The sequence below is a fragment of the Aulonocara stuartgranti genome (assembly GCF_965226115.1).
Source record: "Aulonocara stuartgranti genome assembly, chromosome: 3".
Lineage (NCBI taxonomy): Eukaryota > Metazoa > Chordata > Actinopteri > Cichliformes > Cichlidae > Aulonocara > Aulonocara stuartgranti.
In genome coordinates, this window is record NC_138941.1 from 71,878,988 (window position 1) to 71,900,084 (window position 21,097).

Sequence of the window (21,097 nt, forward strand, 5' to 3'; positions counted from 1 at the left end):
AATTGAATTATTCTCAAAAATAATTTCTGAAAGTGGAAAAAAAAACCCAGAAGTAATAATGTGGAAAAACGCAGTTCTTTCTGATCTTTAGTAATCCAGTATTCACAGATATTATCAGAAACACAAATACAGTATTTCAAATATTTAACATCTTCCTGCATTAATCCAGACACAAAACTGCCAAGTTTGAAGCTGGCTCATGTGCACACATGCAGCTTCAGTTCAGAGACAAATGGCAGCCGCACAACCGACAGTGTGTGCGTTCATAAGACCAAACCACACACACTCACACCCCACACTCTCGCCCACGTGTGGGCCATTCTTGAAATATAAAGAATGACAACTTTATTCCTGGACTCTGGCAGTTTGTTCCTCTTGCATCTGAAAAGTTGCAAGTGTTCTGATCTGACACTCTGAAGCGATTGCTGCCAGCTCAGATTTGCTGAACCCTTCTAAACAATACCTGTTCACTCTACTCTCCCCTCTCTCCATTCCTGCTGAAATCAGTCTTGACACACACGACTCCAGTCGCACCATGCTTACTTCCTATTTTTCACTATTTGACTGTTGTTGTGTTCAAATATTTAAGAAGAAATATTTGTGGTTTAGAAAGATTTAATTTGCTTTGGCAGTTCCTGTTCCTTTTCCTGAAATAAGAGAAACATGGACACAAAAACACACTCTGTGTAGCCTTGACTATCGAATGTTATCCTTCAGTTGATTCTAAGGCCCAGTTCAGGACATCTTGTTTGGACTCTGTGACCCAGAGACGTATAAAAAGCCATCACTGGTGTATGTGTAAGCGTGCTGAAAAACCCTCTGCACTCTATGTCTACCGGCAATATTTCAAATCCAAACATTAACACTGAATGAAGCTCTTGACTCTGAAAACATGAAGCGCCAACCCATTTATGAGCAAATTTGCATCGTGTATATATTAAAACAATAACACACAGCTTTATTTATTTTATAAACATCCATCCATTCGCTTTCGCTTATCCTTTTCAGGGTTGTGGGGGGCGCTGGAGCTTATCCCAGCTGTCATAGGGCGAGAGGCGGGGTACACCCTGGACAGGTCGCCAGTCTCTCGCCGGGCAATTTGATGAACAATTTATAATTTTTACATAATACTCCAGCCTTTCAACTCTGAGCTTATTTAGTTCTATTAATACACTGAAAACATCATTTGTGTCATGAAGAAAGTCTTTAATCAAACAGAATTCAAAGATCAGAAACATTTCATATATGGAGTTAAACATGGATCATTGTTTCAACAACATATTTATTGTTGTCATAAACAGACAAGAAGACAACAACAAACTGCTCCTCCCATTCAACACATGTCAGTCCATATCCCAGCAAACTAAATCATCTCCATTTACACATCAAATAGAAACATGAATCACTTGTAATGATTAGAAACTTGATAGAATTTCAAATCTAGTTTGGGGAGTCATTCAGTGAGAAACAGTGAAATGATTTTCCATATGAAAAGGTGGACAGCAGAAACAGAAAGAAACAGTGAAACTAAAAGAGAAACAAAGAGCTTTGGAACAACGAGGCAGCAGGAGGACAGCTGCAGTTTAACAGCGTCAACTCACTGACAGGAAACAACATTAGAAACATCATCATCCTCAACTCATCTGCTGCACTGACACTGACACCTTCAACGGACACACCTTCACTTTACCATCAGTTTCAATGTATGGAAACATCCTGTGAGTGAAAGTGTGTGTGAAGGTGTGTATGTGTGTGTTAGTATCAGGATCAGAGAACGACAGCTTTCCTCTGTTCCAGTCCAGATTCACTCTGATCCTCTGGAACTTCTTCTGAACTGAGAGAGCAGTGAGAGGAGCTGATGGTGAGTGTTTGTAGTATTTACTTCCATCAAACAATATCTCCCATAATCCAGATTGTATGTTTCCTTTCCTCTCCACAGACTCTGCTAACACACCCAGTAACCACCGTGTACTGTCTCCAACTTCAACATACCAGCTGTGAGTCCCTGAGTTAAAGCCCTCAGAGCCCAGGACAGAGCAGAACAAATCAAACCTATCTGGATTATCAGGAAGCTGCTGCCTCTCTCCTCCTCTCACACTGGTCAGATCTTCAGACAGGATGAGTTGTGGATGAGCAGTGTTTGGGTCCAGAATGAGAGGAGTGTAGGAGACCATGTCCTTCATGTTGTTCCAGATGTTGAAGGTCAGGTTGCCCAGGTGTTTGGCCTGGTCTATCAGAGCTCCTGAGGGCAGCTGTGGATCATCCAGCAGGGGGCAGCGCTGGACTCTTTCCACTGCAGCCTTGTAGTTGTGCAGGAATGAGACGTCTTCAGCTCTCAGCTCCTCCTCTGTGGCTCTGACTGTCTCTGAAAGAGCTGCTATCTCTCTGCTCAGAGCCTCCATCTTCTCCTTCATCATCCCACTCTTCTGCTCCTCTTCCTCCCTTAGTGCAGCCAGCCTGGCCTCCTCTTCATCTGCTAGAAACTGGTGAAGCTTCTTAAACTGCTCCTTAATCTGCCTCTCTGTGTGTCGGGCCTGGACCTTAATGTGTTCTGCTGTTTGATCAAACTTTACTTGAACTTCTTCACAAACCTTTAACTTCTTATTTAAGGGCTCCAGAGTTTCCTGAAGTTTCTTCTTGTGTTGTTGTGCAACTTCATCGATGGGTCTGAATCTGTGATTGGTGTGTTTTTCTGAGTCTCTGCAGACGACACACACTGGCTGCTGATGGTCCAGACAGAAGAGTTTGAGTTTCTCAGAGTGCAGACTGCAGAGAGCCTCTGAAGCTCTCTGATCTCTCTCCTGCAGGAACGACTCACACAGGTTCTTTAAAGCTTGGTTTAAAGGTGGATCATCCTTTGAAGATATGTTCTTACAAACTGGACACTCACATATCTGTTTTTTTCTCCACCATCTCTTCAGACAGTCTTTACAGAAGCTGTGGCTACATGACAGAATAACAGGATCTCTGAAGACCTGCTGACAGACCGGACAGCAGAGATCCTCTTCTGATCTGGAAGCCATTGAGTCTGCGAGTGAAGCTGAAAACAGGAGAGAGGCAGTACAGTCAGTCCTGGCTCCCCTCCCTCCTCTACCACCTTCACTGAAAATTCCTTTGAGCCGTGTTTTTGCTCAAACTCACATTCAGTGTGTGGAGCGTCAGCAGCTTGAAGCAGCAGTGTTGGAGTTTTCCACTTTTCTCTCCTGTAGCTGGACTCACTCAGAGGAAGCTGCTAGTTTGGTCTGAGCTCAGTCTGATCGTCTGTGCGTCGCTCTGTACTGAGAAAGAGGAACAGCCTGTTTTCTCATTTCTCTCAGGTGAGTGACGTGAGAAGGCGGAGCTTCATTAAATTTCCACTTATTTCACCTAGCTCGGCCCACATCCTCATTTTAGGTTTGACAACAATTTTAGCAGACAAAAGTGAATCTCTTAGACATGAACTGAGCTACGACTTGGGAAAAGCCTTGGAGGGGACTGGTGGGGGGCCTGGTAGATCTCGATGTACTAATAAGAAGTGAAGAAGTGAAAGGATTCAAAAGCGGAAGAAGGGTGGGGCAGGAAAAAGAGAACAAATAGCTTGTATAACTGGGGGATCATATACAGATATCTTTGTGTAGATAGTGTTTGGAGGCGTAGGCCTGCACCTAAAAGATATTTTATCTCCAAAAATGTGAGTGCGAAAGCAGAGTGCAGATAGCAAAAAGACATTGACATGATGTTAAATCAATATCAGGCAATTCCGTTCAATTAACATTGAAATCTGACATTCATTTTACATCACTTCTACATCCTCAATTAATATTGAAACAATGTTAGAGTTGGATATCAGAATAATCTTCAAATTTGACATCGATTTTACATCACTTTGGCACCCTCACTTAATAATGAAAAAAATCCTGAATTCTAGTGTTTATTTTCCACAACATTTGCACCAATGGTTAAGATTAAAATTATAATTACATCATGATTAAAAATAAAGAGGACTTAATAGGTATTTCATTCAATACTAAACCACTGCAAATTAATCAATCAATACTTTAAACTGCGTAAAAGACATTTGTGTATCATCTAAAAACAGGATTACCGTATATGTTAGACATTGTCTTTCAGCTTACCATGTTCATTATAATATCCCTATAACATTAAGCATCAAGTCATTATATGTCACGGGGTAGAAAGGGACAAGTTATCTAGGTTTTTTACTATGTTTGCTGTGTTTTACCTTTTTAATATTTTAATATTGTACAATGGTTTATTTGTATGAGTTTTACTGCATGTTTTTATGGTATTTATTGGTGACTTGTCCTGGAAAGACTCCGCCCCTACCTGATTATAAACCTGATCACACCTGGGAGGTCCCGGGGGCCAATAAGAGGGCCTGGAAGACCACAGAGGCTTGAGGGGAGGCTTGAGAGACGGGCAGGAGTGAGTGGTGTCAGGCGGCGGCGCCTGCAAGCCCAAGGGTTGGAGCTTGGCGTTCAGGAGGACGATACAACACCAGCGACTAGGGACGCGGAGCGAACAGGCGGACGGCAGTAGCAGCAAGAGCCCAGCTTGTGCACTGCGGGAGAGCAGAGGCGGCGAGACAGCTGGTGCCGATTTGCAGTTTTAAAGAAGCGGCGGGCGGAGTTGAGAGCTCTGCCCACCTGGGGTAAGTCTTCGACTTATCCCCTTCTTACGACTGAATACTGCCTGAAAAGAATAGTGACTGCCGCTTCCTCCCTTTCTCCAGCGTACCGGGACGCGGAACGCTGGAGAAAGGGAGGACTCCGCTGGGTTTCCCTTTTACACCACTTCGCTGGATTTTTTAGTTCTTTGTGACTTTTATATCGTGGCGGATGCCACTGGACTTTTAATGTTGCGTTTGATGGATTTTTATTGTGTTACCCCTTAGCCAGGGTTGTTTTAATTTCTTTTGCATTTTTAACTGTTTGTATAATAAATTATATTTTAATTATACAGTTTTTAATTCAGTGCATTCCCTTGGCGGCCCCACTGCTCCGTACGTTTTTGAGGAGGGTTTCCCTTCTAGAATAACACCTGTGCTAAATCACAAATACCTCCTTTACATCCGTTACATATGTAATTAACAAAATAACAATAGACATTTTTGCATCAAGAAAAAAATATTATCCTATGAAGACGTTTTTTGTTAAATGACTTATTTACAACTCATTGTTTTTAGTTTACTCCAGGATTGGGCTGGATATCGGGCATCCTGCCCCCCCATCCGGAGCATAGCGGAGCCATTTCTGCATTCCTTAGGCGAAGTCAAACTCAGAAACTGCGTTTACCTCCACCTGCTGAGTCATATGGAGGACCACAAGAGCCACACGCATTGAAATAAAGATTTCTGTGCTTAAATAATGAATTGTAGAATAAATTCTGCATTTGTAAATTCATTTTTGAATTGCACTTAAATAAACTGCATTTCTGGATGGACCTGGGCTCCCTTGCCTTGGTGGGTACCAGATGACGGGGGTGCCTACTGGGGTCAGCGGGGGAGCTGGCCCTAGGGAGGGGCATCCTCCCCTCCCTTCTTTTCCTCCCCATCCCCGGCTACCTCCCTCTTCCCGCTCCACCACACTCACCCACAGAGGTAGGGCCTTGGGGTGCGGGTGTGTCACAAGGGTGCAGGGGAGACATCCCCCCCCCCTCCCCCTCTGTCCCCTTCTGGCCACCTGTGCCTCAATTTTATCTCACAACTTAGACATCCACATTACTTACACTCTCATAACACACACATATATATAGGGCCTTGAGGGTGGGCACGTTAATGGTGTCCAGTGGACGGTCTGTGTACTCAAACCTACCTCTGGCGCTGGTGCCCACCTCTCAATTTTAAATCCATGTAGACATTGAGGGTTCTCGGGAGGGGCCGTGCTAACACCTGCTGCTCTCTGGCAGCAGCACCATGCTCTCCCTTGTTTTAAATGCACTTTAGAACAACACGCAGCAACACTACACATGAGCGGGAGGAGGGAGGTATGGGGTCTTCACACACCCCCGTTCTCTGCTAGCCATCGGGGCGGGGGGGCTGGGAGGAGATGTTAGCTGTCCGATTGGCCTCCCTGCTGCTGCGGAGCCTGGGACGGTCTGCTTGCCTCCACCCCGGGGGGAAGGGTAACATCTCTGGGTTCTGTTTCCCCCTCTGGGGGCGAGGGTACCTGGACCCGGGGTATAGAGTATGTTTGGGGAGTGTGATTGTGTGTACATGTCCATTTATGTCAGTCCTTACGTTGGTCTGTTTGTCTGTGTCTATATGTCAGGTCGGGTCTTAGACTCCACCTCTCTGGGAACTCCCAGGCCCTCCAAGGCCTATCTCCCCTCACCACACTCCCTGCCGGTGACTGATGCCCTCAGGGGTCGGTGCATTGGTGGTTCTTGGTGTCCGGGGCTGGGCGCTCAGGTATGTACCAGCTCACTCCCGGTGGCTACCTGGCGGGGCCTGGCGCCTGTTGCTCGGTCAGGCCTCCTCCGGGGTGCGGGGGGCCCTCGGGCCTCTGGCCTCTGGGCCTGCGGCTCGGTTCACTCTGGCACAGCTGGCTGCCGGCAGAGCCGGCGGGCACGCCGGTGCAGCCCCCTCTAGCTTCTGCTCGGTGGCTACTGGGTGACGCCTCGTCTGGGGATCCTCAGCCCTTCCCATGAGGGTAGCACGGATGCCCCTCCGGTGGTCCTCCTTGGGCTCTCGCACTCTGCGGCCTCTGGATGTCTGGGGCCTGGATCTCCTCCATGCCTGCTTCATGCCCTGGGGGACGGGGCTATGGCTCGCTACATCCTCTTGCAGACCATTACATGTGGAAATCATTTGAATACAAGCGCGCTGATCCACACAGGTATGCACATGGGTGTTCACTGTTCGTAGACTTAAATTACACCTTTCTTGGCTGCTACTTCAAAGCACATTGTGCGCTTTCTGTCCTGCGTGCTGCACAACAACATTGAATATTTAGTATTTACTGCTATTTACACTTAGCTAGATTAATGCGATGGTGTTGTGTTTAGTATGTTGCTTTGGTTTTTTTTGCTTGTTTTCTATTCTTCTTCTCTCAACAGGTGATCCAGGAGATTTTTTTTCCTCCCCCCCTTTCTCACTGTCCCTCTCCCCTTCTGTTTTTCTTTTCCTTCCTCTTTCTCTCTCCCTTTCCTATCCCTCACTCATGTCTGTCCCGTCTGTAACATCTGAAAATAAAATATAATAAATAATAAAAACAAAGGTCGATCAAATGGACCAATACGGCAATGCCACGATGATCCATTTGGCAAAGTAAATCCATTGGGTATCCTTGTTGGTCTTCAGACAACAATTCTGACGGCTAAAGAACCAAATGGGACAGGCAAAAAAATAAACTGCATTTCAAAATCCATTTCCCTTTCCTGTTTGCTCAGGGATTAACTTCTGGATTAGTTGCTGGATTAGGCTTTCTCTCCTGCATGAAGTCCAGGTGCTGGTTTTCTAGTGTGTGCATCTGATGGCCCAAAGCTGACTCTGACCTGTAACACCATCCATGGCTGCAGTATGGAACAGATGTGGGTGTGTCCTCATCTCCCAGAGGAGTCCAAATCGTCATCAAACAGCCCTACAGACACAAAAACGTGAAAATATAAACAACCAGACTATCAGCAGTGATTTAAGTACTTTAAGACCTCTGTAAAAGGTGTGTCTCTCTTCTCCAGGTGTGACAGAGGTCACACCTGGAGAAGAGAGACACGTATGTGAGAATGCTGTTTGTAGATTACAGCTCAGGATTCAATACCATCGTTCTCTCGAAGCTGGACAGGAAACTGCAGGATCTAGGACTGAGCAGCTCCCTCTGCAGCTGGATCCTTAGCTTCCTGTCTGACAGACGCCAGGTGGTCAGACTGGGCAGCATCACCTCATCCCCCATCACACTGAACACTGGTGCACCACAGGGGTGTGTACTGAGCCCTCTCCTGTACTCACTCTACACCTACGACTGCACAGCCACTAACAACTCCAACATCATTGTGAAGTTTGCGGACGACACTACAGTGGTGGGTCTTATCACCAACGGTGATGAGACGGCTTACAGGGAGGAGGTCAGCGCCCTGACCCACTGGTGTCAAGACAACCATCTCACCCTCAACGTCGCAAAGACAAAGGAGTTGATAGTGGACTTCCGGAGGTGCAGAGAAGTACACACCCCCATCACCATCAACGGCGCTGCTGTGGAGAGAGTGAGCAGCTTCCGGTTCCTTGGAGTACATCTGGCTGAGGATCTTACGTGGTCAGTACACACAAACAAAACAGTGAAGAAGGCGCAGCAGCGCCTCTTCTTTCTCAGGAGACTGAAAAGATTCGGCATGAGCCCCCGCATCCTCAGGACCTTCTATCACTGTGCCATTGAGAGCATCCTCACTGGATGCATCACCACCTGGTATGGCAACAGCACCGCCTACAACCGCAAAGCTCTCCAGCGAGTAGTGCGGTGCTCTGAACGGATAATTGGAGGTGAGCTTCCCTCCCTCCAAGACATCTACAGGAAGCGGTGCCTGAGGAAAGCGGGAAGGATCATCAAAGACTCCAGTCACCCCAGCCATAAACTGTTCAGACTACTTCCCTCAGGAAGGAGGTTCTGCAGCATCCGGTCCCGTACCAGCAGACTGAGAGACAGCTTTTTCCATCAGGCCATCAGACTGCTGAACACTTCAAAGACACCTCAGCTTCACTACTGGAACTTCAACATTATGCACTACACACTGTACAGTAATGCCACTGTTTTGCACATGTGTCAACTCTGTATATTTTTATATATTTTATTTTATTTTTACTCTATTTAATTTGTAAAAAATGTGTATACACACACACACACACACACACACACGTAGAAAAACATTTAGTATACACATCCAGAAATGCATATACTATTATATATTGTACATATATTTATTAGTTTCAGATTAGCCATTCTTGTATTTTGCTTGTTTACGTTATTGTATTTTGCACAACTCTGTTGCTTGTGAAGCTCGCACACGAGAATTTCACTCACATGTGCTGTACCAATGTACCTGCACATGTGATGTGACAATAAAATTGATTTGATTTGATTTAAAAATTATTTACAGTATATATCACAGAATTTAAGGCCTTTATAATCACAGAGCATACAGAGAAAAGTACTGAACTGAATCATTTTCAGCTTTTGTTTGATGTATATTGTATTAATAATTAAATTTCATTATCTGTGTCTTTACCACACATTTGCCACACAGGTGTAGATACTGTAGGTTCAGTGAATGCTTAAATTGCACTGATTAGAATATACTGGACATTCAAAGCTAAGATTCAGCGCACTGATATGGGTAGTGATGCGGCAGAGCGTGGCTTCTAGCTCCTGATTGAAGCGCTCAATCTGACCATTAGCCTGAGGGAGATATCCCAAACTGAGATAATAGACCCCTAGGGCCGTACAAAACCTCTTCCAGACCTGTGGAACAAACTGTAGTCTCTTGTCTGACACTATTTCCATAGGTATCCCATGTAACCTGAATACCTGTTCAACCAGTGTTTTTGCGGTTTAGGAAGCAGTGGGGAGCTTTTCTGGGATTATGAAGGTAAGCATGGTTGTTTTCCCAGAGGAAATGGGTGACCAGTGACAAAGTCTAATATTATATTTGACCATGGCCTGTGAGGTGTGGAATAAAGGCTACAAAAGTCACGCAGGATGCAGAGTCTGTACCTTATTTCTGGCACACCATGAACAGAATGGTATGCGTTTCAGAGGTGGAGTTTGGTGAATATTGTGCAGCTGAAATGTAGAGCTGATGAGTGGAAGGGGGTATTTTTTTATGGGTTTTTTTTCTTTGAGGCCCTGGAAGTCAGGGGCAATACAAGTCATCCTTTTCCCCTACAAAAACAAACCCTGCACCCATTGAAGTTTTCCATGGCAACTCATTCTAGTTTTGACAGATTGTACTGGTGACTGGTGGGTAGACTGGCACTGAGAAGGAGTTTTATGGTGCAGTCGTGGAATGGTGGAAGTGACAGGGCTTTACTGTTATTGAAAACCTCTTGGATGGAGGTCATGATAAATAGCGGCCACCCCAGAACCCTGAACCATGAACAGATGATGAAGAAAGGCAGTGTCTCTCTATGGTTACCATTAGCACTGGCCAGAAAAGGGCAATCCAGGGGCAGGAGAGGTATATTTAACTGACTAGCCAGATACAAATCAAGGGGTTATGTTCACAGCCTGAATCAACAAGCGCCTGAAATAAGTGAGTGACCTGGTTTATGATTAGTGACACAGAGAGAAGAAGACAGGGCTTGTGAATCACATGCGAACGTTGGTAACTATAACTCTTTTCTCCCTCTCTCTCCCTCAGACAATTATCAATACAAAGGGAGAGAGAGGCTAACGCCTCAAAGGTGGCTGGCTTGTCAGGTGAGGCCATTTGATCTTTCATAGCTTCATTCAGTGAACAGAGGTAAACTTCCTGAAGGGCTTGACCCGGCCAAGCCTGCCTCTGCAGCTGCGGTCCGAAATTCTATTACATAATCTGCGATTGTACGCCGGCCCTGACGGAGATTTAATAATCTCTGAGCCGAACAACATATGAAAGAATCTTTACCTCAATGGTTCATCCTTTCTTTCAAGTTGGGTAGTTTTAGGGATGATGTTTCGAAGTCTTTATCTTCTAGAAATTCCATTGTCTGACGGCTCCTTTAAATACAGAGAATACAAACTGTTGGCCCTGGTCTGAGATAATATAGGTTGATGAGTATTTATGGGTTTAGTACATGGGATACAGTTTCTGTCATGGCCTTCCAAAGGGGGAACAGTTCTATCCAAAGCGTGCAGTAATGCACAAAAGACTATTAAATATAGGTTTCTACTTTCAGTGAGGCCTAATCACACCCCCATCATCTGACTGGAAATGGTCAGTGTAAATGTTTTAACATGACTTTGCACAATTTATTGCACATTCTAGATACCTGGTTTGCACTTAATATTTTCTTTCAGCGGAGCCACTACTGCTACTCTGGGCTGTGTTACAGAAGAGCTACTGCTTTGCCCTTCCCTTTTTTTCCACTTTGTTTATTCTGCTTTGCGTGTGGTTAAGGGAGTGCCCAGCTCTATAACGTGATGGGTACTAGTTAGCATTAATCTTTGTTTATTGCTCGGGTTTTAAGGTCCCTTGAAAAATAATGTTGTTAATGTTAATTTGTTAATGTGTTTTGAAGGCACTGAATTTTTAATTCTATAGCACAATCCACACTACTGGATAGTTTGTTTGCTTTAAACTGGAGATTCGGTTTATTCTTTTGTTGTATATCACCAGTGTGTTTCTACAGTAACTACAGAGGGTGAAGAGGACGACTGTCTTCATGTTTTGGATATATTCAAAACTTTTGTTTCCCTTATTCAAAGCTGAAAGCCTAAAGTGGGTGTGACTGAATATAATAGAATAGAATAGAATGCCTTTATTGTCACTATACAGTTGTACAATGAGATACAGAGCATCTCCTACTCAGTGTAAACATGCTTGGGGGGGTACACTTCTGCAGCGCTATGTACATATGGACAGTATTAACATAGAGAAAAACATATATATATATAAAATGTACAATATACAAGCCGTAAGTAATATGGGTGGTGCTTTCAGGTTTTTCCTTGTAACAGTAAAGCTTTTGAGCTTGCAGTCACCACACCACCACCCTAGTGTGCGTGCATCATGATTGCTTTCCCTTTTTACCCTCTCATCATCACTCCCTTGCGTTGCCACACATACACACATGTTAAATGGGAATTATACACTTTTTGATCTAGAGGCATTGAGTGATAGCAGTCCCGACCCAACCCTTCCAAAATATCAAATCAAATCAAATCAAATACAGAAATGGTCAAATCATTAGTCATAGATTAGGAAAAGTTGTTCCGTCCACTCATGTCCTCTGATTCTTGCTGGAAGACAGAATCATCCATTTCTGTGCTCACATTCTGCTGTAACATGTCTCCTCATGTTATAGGTGAACTCTCCTATGTCTCTTTCATTCTCACTCATGTGTTTGCACAGCTGTGGACATCAGCTACCTTCATCTTTTAGGTGCCACATAGCGTCAAAATGAGTGGATGGTGTTACATTAAAGTTGTAAAACATTGCACTCTCTTTAAAGCAGTAAAAACAATGAAAAATGAATAATGAGCACTACAAAATATAAATGAATAGAGGTGTTATGATCATAGTGAACAGGTCAGTATGTGAAGGTCAGAGAAGCTGAAAGTAAATGCTCTGTTGCCCACTATGTGTCATGGTCCTGGGTCAGTGACCCATTGCTTTGAGTTTATTGTTATTATTTTCTAGTTTCTTCTGATTTTGTATTAGTTCTCAGGGTTTGATTCTGGTGTTCAGTGGTTTATTACTCCAACCTGTATTCTCCCCCCTCATGTTCTGTTCGTGTCCCTGAGTTTGTGTTTGTAAAACAGTTTGTGAGTTTCCTGTTTTACTTTGAAGCTAGCTGCTGCTGAGCGTTGTCTCCACCTCCAACCAAAACTTAATCTACACGGTTAACAAAGGTCTGAGCTTTATCCTGTGTATCATTCTGGCTTGAACTACCATTATTCTCCTGACAGGAAGTGCACTCACTCATCTCATCACACCTGTTAGTCGATGTTATATGTTATATATATATATATTTAGATTCCTGAACCCCTTCACCTTGTCTCAGTGACCTTCATGATGTAGTCACCTGAAATGGTTTTCCCTACACAGGTGGGCCTTGTCAGGCTTTATTTGTGGAATTTCTTGCCTTCTTAATGGGGTTGGAACCATGAGTTGTATTGCACAGAAGTCAGGTTGGTACACAGCTAACAGGCCTATTTGACAAGTCTTAGGATTCATATTATGGCAAGAACCAATCAGCTAAGTAAAGAGATAATAATTTGTATGTGATAGTCCCCGTAGGGAAATTGCTCCTCTGCATTTAACCCATTCGCCTAGTGAAGCAGTGGGCAGCCACCAATGCATCGCCCGGGGAGCAGTGTGTAGGGATGGTACCTTGCTCAGGGGTACCTCAGGATAGCTGTTCAGTAGGGTTGTACCCATAACCTTCCAATCATGAGGCAGCTACTCTACCTATTGAGCTATCCCTGCCCCAAGCGAGAGAGAAACTACAGTCCACCATTACTTTAAGAACTGAAGGTCAGTCAGTCCGGAATATTGTTAAAACTTTGAATGTGTCTCCAAATGCAGTCACAAAAACCATGCTACCAAGTGCTACCACAAAAACTGGCTCACATGAGGACCGCCCCAGGAAAGAAAGACCAAGAGTCAACTCTGCTGCTGAGGATAATTTCAACCAAGTGACCAGGCTCAGAAATCACAAGGTAAGAGCACCTCTGATTAGAGCCCAGGTAAATGGCACAGAGAGTTCCAGTAGCAGACACATCTCTACATCAATTGTTCAGAGGAGACTCTGTGAATCAGGCCTTTATGGTCAAACAGCTGCTAAGAAACCACTACTAAGAAAAAGCAACAAGCAGACGCAGAGCTCTAGACTAACGTTTTTCCATGGTTGCACTGGTACACCTAACTTTTTTTCTTAGGCGCACCATCACAAAAGTTAGGCGCACTCAAACTTTTCAACCACATCACTTAACACCAAAGTTCCCACTGTGAAGCATGGAGGAGGAGGTGTGATGGTGTGGAGGTGCATTGCTGGTGACACTGTTGGGGATTGTGATTGATATTTCTTTATTTTATGTATTGATAACATGTTTTAGTAATGTCACTTTTGTGTCATAATAATAATAATAACAATAATGATGGATTCCATTTATATGTGGGTGTGATTTATATGTATATGTGAAGCGCTTTTCGAGATCCTCAATGCACTTCACATATACACATATATACATAACGGATAGCATCACAAATATGTTCTACACACATACAAACACAAACAGTGGGGAATTGTAACTTCATAACCTATCTGTTAAACAGATAGTGAGACTTATTGTCCAGATGGCCTGACCTCCACAATCACCTGACCTAAATCCAGTTGAGATGGTTTGGGATGCGATGTACCGCAGAGTGAAGGCAAAAGGACCAACAAGTGCTCAGCATCTCTGGGAACTCCATCAAGACTTTTGGAAAACTATTTCAGGTCATGACCTCATGTTGGTGGCTAGTAAATGGTTTAAATAAGCTGCTGATTCTAAACATTGTCATCAGGTGTCCCTGTGGATCCTCTACAGTGAGTATAAGTAATATTTTTTACAGCTACATGTGGTCTATCTCTATCTGACACTTTGATGTTCATCTACATTCACACAGGAGTTGTCAGGACAAACAAGGTTGTCTCTGCAATGCAGAAGTGTTCCTCAATGAAAACAAACTACAGATAATTGTGCTCAGAACCAAATGTTTTTTTTTCTCATTACAGCAGCTTTTTCCTTTAGAAATATAATCTTGTCATCATATATTATTTATCCATGACTGTTTATATTTTTTCTTTTCAAACATTTCTTTTATTATTCTCAAAAATAATTTCTGAAGTTGGCAAATAAAAACAGAAGTAATAATGTGGAAAAACGCAGTTCTTTCTGATCTTTAGTAATCCAGTATTCACAGATATTATCAGAAACACAAATACAGTATTTCAAATATTTAACATCTTCCTGCATTAATCCAGACACAAAACTGCCAAGTTTGAAGCTGGCTCATGTGCACACATGCAGCTTCAGTTTAGAGACAAACGGCAGCCGCACAACCGACAATGTGTGTGCATTCATAAGACCAAACCACACACACTCACACCCCACACTCTTGCCCACCCATGGGGCCCATTCTTGAAATATAAAGAATGACAACTTTATTCCTGGACTGGCAGTTTGTTCCTCTTGCATCTGAAAAGTTGCAAGTGTTCTGACCTGACACTCTGAAGCGATTGCTGCCAGCTCAGATTTGCTGAACCCTTCTAAACAATGCCTGTTCACTCTACTCTCCCCTCTCTCCATTCCTGCTGAAATCAGTCTTGACACACACCACTCCAGTAGCACCATGCTTACTTCCTATTTTTCACTATTTGACTGTTGTTGTGTTCAAATATTTAAGAAGAAATATTTGTGGTTTAGAAAGATTTAATTTGCTTTGGCAGTTCCTGTTCCTTTTCCTGAAATAAGAGAAACATGGACACAAAAACACACCCTGTGTAGCCTTGACTATCAAATGTTATCCTTCAGTTTATTCTAAGGCCCAGTTCAGGACATCTTGTTTGGACTCTGTGACCCAGAGACTTATAAAAAGCCATCACTGGTGTATGTGTAAGCGTGCTGAAAAACCCTCTGCACTCTATGTCTACCGGCAATATTTCAAATCCAAACATTAACACTGAATGAAGCTCTTGACTCTGAAAACATGAAGCGCCAACCCATTTATGAGCAAATTTGCATCGTGTATATATTAAAACAATAACACACAGCTTTATTTATTTTATAAACAGCCATCCATCCATTCGCTTTCGCTTATCCTTTTCAGGGTTGTGGGGGGCGCTGGAGCTTATCCCAGCTGTCATAGGGCGAGAGGCGGGGTACACCCTGGACAGGTCGCCAGTCTGTCGCAGGGCAATTTGATGAACAATTTATAATTTTTACATAATACTCCAGCCTTTCAACTCTGAGCTTATTTAGTTCTATTAATACACTGAAATCTCATTTGTGTCATGAAGAAAGTCTTTAATCAAACAGAATTCAAAGATCAGAAACATTTCATATATGGAGTTAAACATGAATCATTGTTTCAACAACATATTTATTGTTGTCATAAACAGACAAGAAGACAACAACAAACTGCTCCTCCCATTCAACACATGTCAGTCCATATCCCAGCAAACTAAATCATCTCCATTTACACATCAAATAGAAACATGAATCACTTGTAATGATTAGAAACTTGATAGAATTTCAAATCTAGTTTGGGGAGTCATTCAGTGAGAAACAGTGAAATGATTTTCCATGTGAAAAGGTGGACAGCACTATTAGGGACCAATAAGCCAAAAACACAAAGGTCCAAACTATTAAAAATTGTGTGTGTGTGTGTGTGTGTGTGTGTGTGTGTGTGTGTGTGTGTGTGTGTGTGTGTGTGTGTTTAAGAAGAACACCATCCCCCCCCCTGTGTGATCGCAAGACATGGTTCAGTCCATTTTATTGGCTTCTTCTTGTAAACCAGCTCAACCTCCTCTTTCACTCAAACCCAGAAAGACTGGAGCGGAGGCCAAGGAACTCAAAAAGAACAAAAAAATAATTAATACAGCATGTACCCATATAAGATAACAAACAATCCAAAACAGATTTTACCATTTGTGCTGTAGCTTACTGCTGTCATGCATTACAAATAAACTTAAAATTTTGAACTGAATAAGCTATAGTCACAGAAGCTTTAGAGCACAATGTTAAAAAGGACAAAAAGAATATCTTTGAAATATTTGGGGTTTTGGCTACATGCAGCACTGACAGGAAAGCACATTAGAAAAAAAACCATCCTGAACTGACCTGATCTGCTAATGGTGCCGCTGACACTGACACCGTCAGCGTCACCGGCAACACCTTCACTTCATCACCAGTTTGAATGAATGGAAACATCCTGTGAGTGAAAGTGTGTGTGAAGGTGTGTATGTGTGTGTTAGTATCAGGATCAGAGAACGACAGCTTTCCTCTGTTCCAGTCCAGATTCACTCTGATCCTCTGGAGCTTCTTCTTTACTGAGAGAGCAGTGAAAGGAGCTGATGGTGAGCGTGTTGAGTATTTACCTAAACTGAAAATCACACCCCAAAATCCAAACTCTTTGTTTCCCTTCCTCTGAATAGACTCTTCTACCACACCAAGCATCCAGCTTGTATTATTTCCAACCTCGACATCCCAGCTGTGAGTCCCTGAGTTAAAACCCTTAGAACCCAGGACAGAAATGTAATAATCAATCCTCTCTGGATTATCAGGAAGCTGCTGCCTCTCTCCTCCTCTCACACTGGTCAGATCTTCAGACAGGATGAGGTTTGGATGAGCAGTGTTTGGGTCCAGAATGAGAGGAGTGTAGGAGACCATGTCCTTCATGTTGTTCCAGATGTTGAAGGTCAGGTTGCCCAGGTGTTTGGCCTGGTCTATCAGAGCTCCTGAGGGCAGCTGTGGATCATCCAGCAGGGGGCAGCGCTGGACTCTTTCCACTGCAGCCTTGTAGTTGTGCAGGAATGAGACGTCTTCAGCTCTCAGCTCCTCCTCTGTGGCTCTGACTGTGTCTGAAAGAGCTGCTATCTCTCTGCTCAGAGCCTCCATCTTCTCCTTCATCATCCCACTCTTCTGCTCCTCTTCCTCCCTCAGTGCAGCCAGCCTGACCTCCTCTTCCTCTGCTAGAAACTGATGAAGCTTCTTAAACTGCTCCTTAATCTGCCTCTCTGTGTGTCGGGCCTGGACCTTAATGTGTTCTGCTGTTTGATCAAACTTCACTTGAACTTCTTCACAAACCTTTAACTTCTTCTTTAAGGGCTCCAGAGTTTCCTGAAGTTCCTTCTTGTGTTGTTGTGCAGCTTCATCGATGGGTCTGAATCTGTGATTGGTGTGATTTTCTGAGTCTCTGCAGATGAGACACACTGGCTGCTGATGGTCCAGACAGAAGAGTCTGAGTTTCTCAGAGTGCAGACTGCAGAGAGCCTCTGAAGCTCTCTGATCTCTCTCCTGTAAGAACGACTCACACAGGTTCTTTAAAGCTCGGTTTAAAGGTGGATCATCCACTGATATTTCCTTACAAACTGGACACTCGTGTGTTGGTCTCTCTCTCCACCGTCTCTTCAGACAGTCTTTACAGAAGCTGTGGCTACATGACAGAATAACAGGATCTCTGAAGACCTCCTGACAGACCGGACAGCAGAGATCCTCCTCTGATCTGGAAGCCATTGAGTCTGTGAGTGAAGCTGAAAACAGCAGACAGGAAGTACAGTCAGTCCTGGCTCCCCTCCCTCCTCTACCACCTTCACTGAAACTTCCTTTGAGTCGTGTTTTTGCTCAAACTCACATTCAGTGTGTGGAGCGTCAGCAGCTTGAAGCAGCAGTGTTGGAGTTTTCCACTGTCGCTGCACTCACTCGTGCAGCTACAGCTACTCACTGATCGTCTGTGTGTCTCCCTTTACTGAGAAAGAGGAACAGCTTATTTCCTGGTTTGTCGCAGCACTTGTGTAAGGTCAGAGGCGGAGTCTCATCCACCTCCTCCCATACATGCTGTTGCTTCATCCTGAACAGCGGTGTATTTTCTTGTCTTAACTAAATAATAACTATGAATCCAAATTTGTGTGTGTCCTCTGTGCATTCCTGGTGTTATTAGATCGGGGACATTACATACATACAACAAGGCTCCCCTATCAGTATGCTTGGGAAGACCATACCTTTTGCTAGCATTCAAATGACACTATTTTCAGGAAACTGAGATCAAGTATCATTCATAGACAGGTGACACTAACAGGAAAACCCTACCCAAGTCATTGTTTCAGGTATTCACTGATCACATGAACTTTGTGGACCAACACATCAGGTTTACCAAGGAGAATGTGGAAAACATGACAGGTTAGCCTTCCTAAACTGTGAGATTTCCATCACCAATAGGGGACAAAAGTTGATGTGTACAGTAAACCAACACATACACTTATCAAACACTCAAGCACAAACTGGATGTCATCAGGACACTCCAACACAGAGTGAACACCATCCCCACAGATATAGCGGCCAGAGACACACACAGTGATATTTGAGAATTGAAATGAAGTTTTTTGGATTTACAGAAAGTGTGCAATAATTGTTTAAACAAAATCAGGCAGGTGCATAAATTTGGGCAGCACAAAAAAAGACATGAAATCAATATTTAGTAGATCTGCCTTTTGCAGAAATTACAGCCTCTAAATGCTTCCTGTAGGTTCCAATGAGAGTCTGAATTGTGGTTGAATGTTTTGGAACATTCCTCTTACAAAACATCTCTAGTTCATTCAGGTTTGATGGCTTCTGAGCATGGACAGCTCTCTTTAATTCACACCACAGATTTTCAATAATATTCAGGTCTGGGGACTGAGATGGCCACTCCAGAACATTGTACTTGTTCCTGTGCATGAATGTCTTAGTGGATTTTGAGCAGTGTTTCGGGTCGTTGTCTTGTTGAAAGATCCAGCCCTGGCGCAGCTTCAGCTTTGTCACTGATTCCTGGACATTGGTCTCCAGAATCTGCTGATACTAAGTGGAATCCATGTGTCCCTCAACTTTGACAAGATTCCCAGTCCCTGCACTGTCCACACAGCCCCACAGCATATTTTACTGTAGAATAGAATACAATAAGAATAAAATAATGTACACAACTATACAGAATAGAATAAAATAAAATACTATATACAGTAGAATAAAATAGAATAAAATATACAATAGGATAAAAATAGAATACACATGCTGTATACAACTGAGTAAAAATACAACTTTGTCAGAAAAGAGTATTGCACTAAGTGTTATTGCTTCTCTGGTGTCCTGGATTGTTGATTACCTGACAGGAAGACCACAATATGTACGTCTCCCACAGTGTGTGTCTGACAAGGTGATTAGCAACACAGGGGCACCACAGGGGACTGTCCTCTCCCCCTTCCTCTTCACCCTCTACACCACAGACTTCAGCCACTGCACAGAGACCTGCCATCTTCAGAAGTTTTCTGATGACTCTGCGGTGGTTGGATGCATCAGCAGGGATGATGAGACAGAGTACCGGGCTGTGGTCGACTCCTTTGTCACGTGGTGTGAGCAGAATCATCTGCAGCTCAACGTGGCAAAGACCAAGGAACTGATTGTGGACTTCAGGAAGACCAGGAAACACTTGACCCCTGTTTCAATCCAGGGGGTCAGTGTTGACATTGTGGAGGACTATAAATACCTTGGAGTACACATTGACAATAAACTGGACTGGGCTAAAAACACCACAGCACTTTACAGGAAGGGCCAGAGTCGTCTCTATTTTTTGAGGCGACTGAGGTCCTTCAACATCTGCCAGAAAATGCTGAGGATTTTCTATGAGTCTGTGGTGGCCAGTGCGATGCTCTATGCTGTTGCATGCTGGGGGAGCAGGCTGAGGGTCGCAGATGCCAACAGACTTAATAAACTGATCCGTAAGGCCAGCAATGTTGTGGGGATGGAGCTGGACTCCCTCAAGGTGGTGTCGGAGAGGCGGATGCTGTCCAAGATAAAGACAATGTTGGATAACACCTCCCACCCACTCCATGACATGTTGGTCAGTCACAGGAGCTCGTTCAGTGAGAGACTGAGATTACCGAAAAGCACCACTGAACGACACAGGAAATCATTCCTGCCTGTGGCCATCTCCCTGTACAACGCATCCACTTAACACACTGTTTGCTGCTACAACTACACATGTTTCTTTTCCAAATATTTATTTATAAGTGACTTATGTATGTATGTATGTATATATATGTATATATTGTACTATTCTTAGTTAGCGTATTGTCTGTCTTGTCTTAATGTTGGTTTAAAATGGAGCACTGTAACAAAAAATAATTTCCCCCAGGGATCAATAAAGTATTCTGATTCTGATTCTGATTATTGCACACGTGTGGATGTGTGTGTTTGATCAGTTAAAGTCTTTATTATGGAGTCTGACAGCAGTGGGGAGGAAAGACCTGTGAAATCTCTCCGTCCCACACCGTGGGTGCCGCAGTCACTGAAGGAGCTGCTCAGTGCTGTCAGAGTCTCCTGCATGGGGTGGGAGACGTTGTCCAACAGGCACACACATATACAAACATCCATCCCCACCCTCATGCTCTCATATACACTTACTCCACACTCAACCAACGTGGAGACAGACATAAAGAGACGCTGTACACACGATCACACTCCCCAAGCGTACTCTAAGCCCCGGGTCTAGGTACCCTTGCCCCTGGAGGGGGGGAACTGCACCCAGACCCAGGTGGTGTTACCCTTTTCCCTGCGGTGGGGGGAGGCAGACCGCCCCGACTCCGCAGCAGCAGGGAGGCCCCACACTCCAGACCGCAGTCGGACGGCCAACTCCTCCTCCTAGCCCCCCCGCTCCAGCAGGTCGCAGAGAA

At 43.9% G+C, this 21,097-nt stretch overlaps 2 protein-coding genes across 2 annotated transcripts; both read right to left on the reverse strand.

Moving 5' to 3' along the window:
* Positions 1-1,081: 1,081 nt before the first annotated feature.
* LOC309703563 (nuclear factor 7, ovary-like) lies at positions 1,082-4,005 on the reverse strand. The gene has a single exon (XM_082528476.1). It carries the CDS (start codon positions 3,021-3,023, stop codon positions 1,635-1,637), a length of 1,389 nt encoding a protein of 462 aa, XP_082384602.1. The 5' UTR covers positions 3,024-4,005; the 3' UTR covers positions 1,082-1,634.
* An 11,684-nt stretch (positions 4,006-15,689) lies between these two features.
* LOC309703552 (nuclear factor 7, brain-like) lies at positions 15,690-18,131 on the reverse strand. Its single transcript, XM_082528460.1, has 2 exons — positions 18,028-18,131; positions 15,690-17,926 (listed from the first exon to the last, which is right to left on the reverse strand). Exon 2 carries the CDS (start codon positions 17,907-17,909, stop codon positions 16,488-16,490), a length of 1,422 nt encoding a protein of 473 aa, XP_082384586.1. The 5' UTR covers positions 17,910-17,926; positions 18,028-18,131; the 3' UTR covers positions 15,690-16,487.
* Positions 18,132-21,097: the final 2,966 nt, after the last annotated feature.